The 9214-nt window shown below is 40.1% G+C and overlaps 1 protein-coding gene across 1 annotated transcript; it reads right to left on the reverse strand.

Moving 5' to 3' along the window:
- On the reverse strand, positions 4572–5399 carry LOC110262317 (olfactory receptor 502-like). Its single transcript, XM_021102710.1, has one exon. The coding sequence runs from the start codon at positions 5397–5399 to the stop codon at positions 4572–4574; it is 828 nt and encodes a 275-aa protein (XP_020958369.1).

A 9214-nucleotide genomic window follows, 5' to 3' on the forward strand; every position in this document is an offset into this window, starting at 1 on the left:
GACTCTTGCTTAGCATTTTGGGTGATCTATAAATTTTTTAAATACTGTATTAGTTTTAACCAAGACCTAGCAATGTTGCTTAATTGGGTTAACTTAAGTTTAGGTTAAAATCATGCTTCTTTCAACCCTCACCTTTATTTCCTTGTACACCAAATGGGAGACACCTTAAAATCAGGAATGATCATAGCAATAATTATCACTATTATTAGCACCTGTAGGTTCAAGCACTTTATTTGTTTTATAGAAGTATAGTTGATTTACAATGTTTCTTCAGTTTCTGTGTACAGCAAAGGGACCCAATCACACACAGTTTTTCTGTGCTGTACAGAAGGACCCCATTGCCCATCTATTCCAAATGTTATAGTTTCCATGTACCAACCACAAACACCCCATCCATCCCACTCCCGCCTCCCCACCCCCTGGCAAGCACAAGTCTTCTCTACACATCCATGATCTGTCTCTGTTTCGTAGTAGGTTCATCTGTGCCATATTTTTAGATTCCACATAAAAGTGGTACCTTATGGTATTTGTCTTTCTGACGTCACTTAGTATCAGAATCATTAGGTACATCTATGTTGCTGCAAATGGCATTATTTGTCTTTTATGACTGAGTAGTATTCCATTGTATACATGTACCACTTCTTAATCCATTCCTCTGCCGATGGTCATTTATGTTGTGTCCCTATCTTGGCTATTGCGAATAGTGTTGCAATGAACTTACCCGTGCACGTGTCTTTTTCGAGGAAAGTTTTGTCCAGATATATGCCAAGAGTGGGATTGCTGAGTCATATGGTAGTTCTATGTTAGTTGTCTGAGAATTCTCCACCCTGTTTTCCACAGTGTTATACCAATTTACACCCCCCCACGCACAGAGTGTAGGAGGTCCCCTTTCCTCCACCCCTTCTCCATCATTTGTTACATGTTGGCCTGTTAATGATGGCCATTCTGACATGTGTGAGGTGGTGCTCTTGTAGTTCTGATTGGTATTTCTCTAATAATCAGTGATGTTGGGCATTTTTTCATGTTTTTGTTGGCCATCTTTATAACTTCTTTGGAGAAATGTCTATTCAGATCATTTGCCCATTTTTCAATTGGGTTGTTAGTTGTTTTTGCTCTTTCTATTATTTTAGAATTAAACCCTTGTCAGTTGCATCATTTGAACTATTTACTCCCATTCTGTAGGTTGAATTTTTGGTTTTTAATGGTTTCCTTTGCTGTGCAAAAGCTTGTCAGTTAGATTAGGTCCCCTTGGTTTATTTTTGCTTTTATTTCTGTTGCCTCAGGAGACTGCCCTAAGGAAACATTTGGCCGGTTGATGTCAGAGAATGTTTTGCCTATATTCTCTTCCAGGAGTTTGGTGGTGTCTTGTCTTATGTTTAAGTCTTTAAGCCATTTGGAGTTTATTTTTGTGCATGGTGTGAGGTGAGGGTATGTACCAATTTCATTGATTTACATGCACCTGTCTAGTTTTCCCAGCACCACTAGCTAAAAAGACTGTCGTTTTCAGATTTTTGAAATTAAAACAAAATCAACAGACAGCTTTAAGGGTGCAACATGTTAAACACACCATAATATGCTAGCAATTAGAAAAAATAGAGGGGGTGGTGTAACTATATACCCTTATGCACAAGCATAAGGATAAGCCCTGCAAGTAGAGAAAAAACCCATTCAGGACTGAACAGAGGTCCTTGTTTGCTGGTAGGATCTCCCCTTGACTTCAGACTTGAGACAACCCAGAGAGTCTGTCTGTATACAGAAACCACTGACACAGGACAGATAGTAACTGGAAAGATGGCCAGTTCAGATTGTGGGGGCAAGTCTGAAGTGATCAGGGTTGGCTGGAGGCTGGAATACGGCTGCTCAAGTCCAGGAGCAGCAATCTAGAGAGAGAATGGTTAGTGCTTTCTTCTAAAACTGCTTGTTTCCAAACGAGTTCCTAAGAGGCTTTCCCCAAACAGGGTCTAGTCACTTATTTAAAAATTGAAATCAGGAGTTTAGGTTGTGGCTAGCAAGTTACAAACTCAAGCTGTACCCATGAGAATGCAGGTTCAATCCCTTGTCTCACTCAGTGCATCAAGGATCCAGCCTTGCTGTGAGCTGTGGTGTAGTTCACAGACATGGCTAGGATCCTGCATTGCTGTGGCTATGACCTAGGCCAGCAGCTGCAGCTCAGGTTCAACCCCTAGCCTGGGAATTTTCAAATGCCTTATGTGTTGCCCTTTAAAATAGCTAAAAAAAAGGAAAAAATTGAAATCAAATTCACAGTTACCAAAGGGGAGATGTGGAGCAGGAGGGAAAAATTAGGGGTTTGGGGTGGACATATACAGACACTACTATGTGTGAAATAAATGGGTAACAAGGAGCTACTGTAGAGCCCAGGGCAATCTCTTCAATAGGAATCAATATATGTATATGAAGAACCAATTACTTTGCTCTATACCTGAAAGTAACATAGTTTCTTCATCAACTACACTCCAAATGTATTAAAATTTTATTCTACAGTCACTTGCAAATGAAAACCGTTTTTTCCCTAAAATATTTTTAGTTCTCTCTTTCATTTGTAGTATCTATATTATTTTAGAAGTTTATTGTTGTTGAAATACTGACACACAGGATTGCATAAGCTGTAGATGTTCAAAGTGTTGATTTGCCACATTTACGTATTGCAGGACGTTTTCTACTGCAGCACAGCTACAACATTTATCAGATCACATAATTACAGTTTATTTTTTGTGGTGAAACAACTAAGCTCTAGACACAGCAACTTTGAAGTTTATACTCTGGTATTATAGATAATGAGTGTAGTTTTGTGCATTAGCTCTCCAGGACTTAGGCATATCTGCTAGTTCCAAATTTGTACCTTTACAGAACACCTCTTCAATCACCCCTACCTCTCATCCTTTGTTTTTTTGAATGAGTGTAGCTTCTTTAGATTCCACAAATAAGTTCAAATGTACAGTCGTAGTCTTTCTCTGACTTACTTCACTTAGCATAAAGCCTTCGAGCTGTATTCATGTTGTCGCAAATGGCAGGGTTACCTTCTTTCTTGAGGCTGAACAATATTCCATTATGACAAATACATTTATCACAACTTCTTCATCCATTCATTTTCTGACTGATACCTTGGCCGTTTTTATATCTTGGCTACTATAATAATATCACACCATTGCCATAATCATGGGAGTGCAGATATCTCTTCAGACTCCTGTTTTCACTTCCTTCAGATGGATACAACCAGAAGAGGAATTGATGGATCATATAGTAATTCTACTAGTGATATTTTTTATGGCCACACCCACAGCATATGGACGTTACTGGGCCAGGGGTTGCATCCGTGCTGTACCTGCGACCTGAGCTGCAACTGCAGCAATGCCAGATCCTTTAACCCAACATGACAGGCCAGGAATCCAACCTGCATTGGTCCCTGGAGTCGTCCCACAGCCAAGACTAAGAGCCAAGTCTGGCCTCAATTCCTGGATCACGCCATCCTAAGCTGGAGTCAAGTAGCTGTTGCTTTAAACACCAAGGATTAGAGCAGTGTGTGTGCAGTACAGAACACCACCTCCCAGTGTGACACCTGGGAGTGAGAGTTTGGGGTAGCAGAGGCCCAGATCCTGTGGCACTGGCTTTGAAAGAGAAGCAGAAGGAAACTCGGTGTGGGGTGGTGGGGGCTTTTAGTGACGTCTGGAAGGCTCTTAGGGAGACGGTGTGGCCTTGAAGGATAGTGGGGAGAGTATCTCAGGGACTAAAGGCAAGAAGACACTTGCTAAGTCCTGGTAGGAAGTTGGTCGGTATTATCACCTGTGATAACATGAAAATATAAAGGGTACCTCGAACGTTATTGCATTTGGCTGGGATGCTTTCCAAGAGGAGTATAAAAGCTTCCATCTAGTGCCTCATAGCTGCTTGTGCTAAAGCATGAGAAGAGATACATGAACCGTAGAAGGATTTGTTTGATTTTTGAGACATGGTTAGAAAAAGCATAAGGAAAGCAGGTCTTGCTGGGTTTGAAAATAGGGCTATTTCTCCTCCTTGATGCTTTCCAGGAAAAGAGTCTCAAGGGAAGAAATGGCTCCAGATGAAAGATACAATTGGTGTTGGAGCTGTAGTTTTCAAGACCTCAGGGATGAAGACTCCACTGACCCTGTCAGCTACTCAGGAGTGACTCTTAATGGAACGTTGTCGTCACCTCCTGAAGAAACCCTCCATCCTGCAATATCATCCCACCTGCCCCATTTTCTTGACTCTGACCTCAGCAGTATATGAAAAATATTTTTCATTTCGTTGCTTCTTAAATTTATGCCTTCCATCTCCACTGCTGTTACCCCGTTACACTCACCCAAGGCCTTTTAAGATCTTTGTCTTGAATTTGGATGCTTTACCCAGTTATTTCAGTATTTTCTCTGGGCTGGGAGTTCCTTTATTCCAGAAAACCTCTCCTCCCTTTCCATTGCTATGGTGATGATGTAAACGAGATTATTGCCCAGGAAATACATACAGGACAGTCTTTGATGACATTTCACTAAATCCAGGGCTGGGTGTAACATTTCCTTCTGGCCTCTTACATTTTCTCATGAGGAAAGCATTTGTCTTAGGTTTGCTGGTTTCTCCCAGAAAATGAGGGTGATTGTCCCATAGAACAGAGTGACCGTGGTGAGGTGGGAGGTGCAGGTGGAGAAGGCCTTGTGTCTTCCCTCAGTGGAGGGCATCTTCAGGACAGTGATGAGGATGTAGATGTAGGAAGTGGCTATGACAACCACTGTGACCACAATGATGGAGCCAGATGTAAATGAGGGGACAACAGCAGGAACAGTGATGTCAGAGCAGGAGAGTTCCAGCAAGGGGGCAAAGTCACAGAAGAAATGATTGACCCGATTTGGTCCACAGTAGAGTAAAAAAAGGAAGGAAGCATTAAAGGAGGAAGCATTGAAAATACCACCGATATAAGACACTATGAGTAGCTGAACACAGACTTGTGTGGACATCTTCGTGGAATAGAGCAGTGGGTTGCAGATGGCCACAAAGCGGTCATATGCCATGGCAGCCAGAAGGAAACACTCAACTGTTCCAAAGAAAACAGCTGAACCAAGCTGGGTGGCACATCCAGGATAGGAGATGGTATTTCTTTCCACCAGGAAGTTTACAAGCATATTGGGTGTGACAGAAGATGAATAGCCCATGTCAACAAAAGCCAAGTGGCTTAGGAAAAAATACATGGGATGATGGAGCTGAGAAGAGAGTCTGACAAGAATGATTGTGCTGAGATTGCCACATATGGTCACCAGGTAGATACACAGGATGACCACGAAGAGGACGGTTTGAAGGGTTGAGTCATTTGTTAAGCCCAATAAAATGAACTCTGTCACTGAAGTGTGGTTCCCCTCTCCCAGGGAACCCATGAGATGACACAGCTGCTGCCCAAATGAACCTGTGATGAAACACTGCATTAGAGAAGTTGTGGTTCAATGATTCCATTTTCACTAATATGTAGATAAGTGAGTATAAGCACATAAATTACCCAAGAGAACTTTGGAGTTGTTTTACTGAAGATTTCAGATTTTGGATGTGTATGTGATGGGTCTTCTATATTTGAAAAATTTCTTCTTAGCAAAAGCACTAGAGAACCTGTTTCAAATGATGTGCATTTAAACATAATGTACTTAATATGACTTCAAATCTAAAGATTTTTTTTAAAAAGTAAGGCTTATGAGAATAAAAAGGAATGATCAGTATAACAAAAACATTAAATTGTATACCTAAAGGATTATGTTATGCGGACTTAAGTAATAGCTAATATTTACTAAATGCTTACTAAATGATGGACACAATGTTAAGAATTTTATATAATTAGTTCTATTTTAACCCTCATGAAATAATAGTAAATGTTTTTATTCTATTTATGGAAGAAATGGACTCTGACACTATGAAGTAACCTACCTAAGTTTATACAACAAGGGGTAGGATCAAGATGTGAACCCCAGGCAATTTGAACCCAGTCCATTCCTTTCATAACTACACCAAAGTGAAATGAGATAATGCTTACGATGAAGTCGAGTCTCTTGGAAATGGATGGATAACAAATTACCCTTATGCCTCATGACAGCTAATGTGTAAAGATCCACCTAGCTAATCACAGAGTTTACAGCTTCTCTCAGAAAAACAAGACTATGTATTTATAAGGAGAAGTAGAAGTTTCTTGATAGGACAAGGAAGAGATAGAGAGGAATTTCAAATTAAATATATGGATGAAATCATTAATTAAAAACATAATAAATTATTACATATTATAACATTTGCAATTTAAATACTTTTGTGTAAATTTTTGGAAATATCAATCTAATTACTATTGCAAAACATTATATGATTAATAACTAGGATATAATAAAGTACATTTATTCAAACAAATTATTTCCTAATATAACAATGTCTTCTCATTGGAGTATTAGAGGATAAAATAATATTGGTTTCAACATGATATACAACTGAATCAACTCCAGCCTGAAAAGTTAAGAAGTTTACCCAGGTTCACCCAGTGAGTGGCCAGGAAACCTCATTTCCTTGTTTTCTGGATTCATTTTCTTGACTTTGTCCAAAGTGTCTAGTTGCCTGAAAGTTAAAGCCTCTTAGAATAATAAATAGAGGAATTCTTTCCACAAGACAGGTTCAAACAATAAGTCTCCAACACATCTCAAAACTAGAGAATCTATGAGTTTAATGGCCAAGGGCCAAGTGTAAACGGTGTTGAAAGAGCATGTGAGTTTCTGACATTTGGGGTGGAAAAATGAGGAATCCTAATCTCACGAATTATGCTTGTTTATGCACACTAAACAGACTGTAGAAACTTGGGTTAGTTCAGCCGAGGTTATTTGAGAGCTGTCTGCTGGACTGCATCTGCCCCAGCTTGTGAACACGGATGCCCCTTGCAGTAAAATGTTTTCCGATGGTAAATGAACATCAGCAGGACAGACTAACGCACAAAGGCAAAACCTTACCTCTTGAAATAAGAATTGCTTCATGTTATGGCAATAAATTCAAAGTCATTATTCTTATACAGCAGCCATGCTCTCTTTTATTGTTGTTTGCCTTTGGGGATAAGTCTCTGAAGACGTTAGAGATTCAAACGTGAATCCCAAAGCTCCAGGGATCACGATCCCGTTCTCAAGTGAGTACTGAGCAGCTCACTTCAAACAAAAACAGCTCTGTTTAAGGTTCTGTCGATTCTGAAGGAGTCAATTTTTTCCTTTATGTCTAGATTTCCATGAACTTTCCATTGGTCGTTATTGAGAGTAAAATAATAAATTATCTTATAGCCAAATATTGATTCTAAGCTTACTTTGCTATTTCAGGTTAAGGAATATTAAACATCGAATGTTAGGCAGTAACCTTAACTTTTGTAGTTCCCTGGTGGTTCAGCAGGTTGAGGATCTGGCATTGTCAATGCTGTGATTTGGGTTGCTGCTATGGTCTGGATTTGATCTCTGGCCCAGGAACTTCTGCATGCTGAGGGTGCAGCAAAAAAAAAAAAAAATAGTAATTTTAGCTTCATTTACTCAATGTTCATTCATTTATGTGTTCTATAGTGATATATGTAAAACAGTCCATTAGGCATCTTGGGGAGCATCGGGGAGAATGCCATGTGAAGCTGAATTTCAAATAACGGTTATTTAAGAGGTGTATTTTTTCCAGCTGAAGATGTAAGCAGAATATCTTTAAGGTTGTAGGTGGGGGAAGTTCCTTTTGGGTAGGTGGATTATGGATCTGGCACTGTCACTGCCACAGCTTGGGTCACTGCTGTGGCATGGGTTTGATCCTTGGCCTGGGAACTCCCACATACTGCAGGTCCAGCCAGAAAAGAAAAGTTATAGCTTGAGAACAATGAAGGAAAAAGAGGTTTGAATGACTTCCAGATCAGGCAGTCTACGGGCCTCAAAAGAAAGACTAGTAGTTCATGGTTTCTTTGCCTAGAAGGATGATGGCAGAAATAGCTCTTTTCAACGTGAAGGCTCAGTCTAAATATTCTTGCTAATCCCAGTTTCAGAAAGTCTTGCCTCACCCTCCTGAAATGCATATGCTTTGACGGATGTGCTACTAACCAAGTTTTCTTCCGACTTTACTCTTTGCTACGCACTGAACTTCATTTCTCATTTCACCCTCACCATACGTTGGTGAGCTAAGTATTCCCATTATCCTAATTTGGGACAGAAGAGAGAATCGAGGCTTAGTTTAAGATACTTGTCCAAATGTACTCCACTGTTTCAATTATATCCAAGTTTAAATTCAGGCCCAACTGAATGCTAGAATGTGGACTCCACATTAAAAGGATCATACATGATGATCAAATGGGATTCATCTCAGGGATGCAAGGAAGGTTCAATGTACACAAATCATTCGGTGTGATGCACCACACTAACAAGTTGCAGAATAAAATATCCCACGATCAGCTCACAGACGCATAAGTTGTTTTTCACAAAATTCACTGAGGATAAAAACACTCAACAAAGTAGGTGTAGAAGGAACATACCACACTATAATAAAGGACATCTGCCACTGCTCTCCTCATACTCAATGGAGAAAAGCTGACAGCATTTCCTCTAAGGAACAAGACAAGGATGCCTGTCTCAACACTTCTATTAAAAACAGTATTGGAAGTCCCTGCCACATCAATCAGACAAGAAAAATAAATGAAAGAAATCAAAACTGGAAAGGAAGAAGGAAAACTGCCACCATTTATAGATGACATGATGCTGTATAAAGAATGTGTTTTTTCCCCAATACCCTTTTTTCTGCTGTACAGCATGGTGACCCAGTTACACATACATGTATACATTCTTTTTTCTCACATTATCATGCTCCATCATAAGTGACTAGACATACTTCCCAGTGCTACACAGCAGGATCTCAAGTTTTAAAAAAATTTTGAAAAAAGGATGTGTGTTCTTAACTGCTACTGTCATCTAGTCAATTTCAAGATTTCAGTGCCTCAGTAAAGACCACTGGTTCCCAGCTAGTCCCCACTCTCAACACTCTGCCTAAGTCCCCAACACTGGCTAAACCTAATTCCTGGTCCTGAGCCCCCGGCCAGTACTCACGGTCTTGATTTCCTCACATGTGCTCCCCAGTGACAAACACTGGTGGACCTTACCCAGTAAATTGCTCTCAGATAGGTCCACTTCTCTCCATCTCACCACTGCAGTAGCTGTCCTAATTGATTTTC

Source organism: Sus scrofa, chromosome 9, assembly GCF_000003025.6.
Source record: "Sus scrofa isolate TJ Tabasco breed Duroc chromosome 9, Sscrofa11.1, whole genome shotgun sequence".
Lineage (NCBI taxonomy): Eukaryota > Metazoa > Chordata > Mammalia > Artiodactyla > Suidae > Sus > Sus scrofa.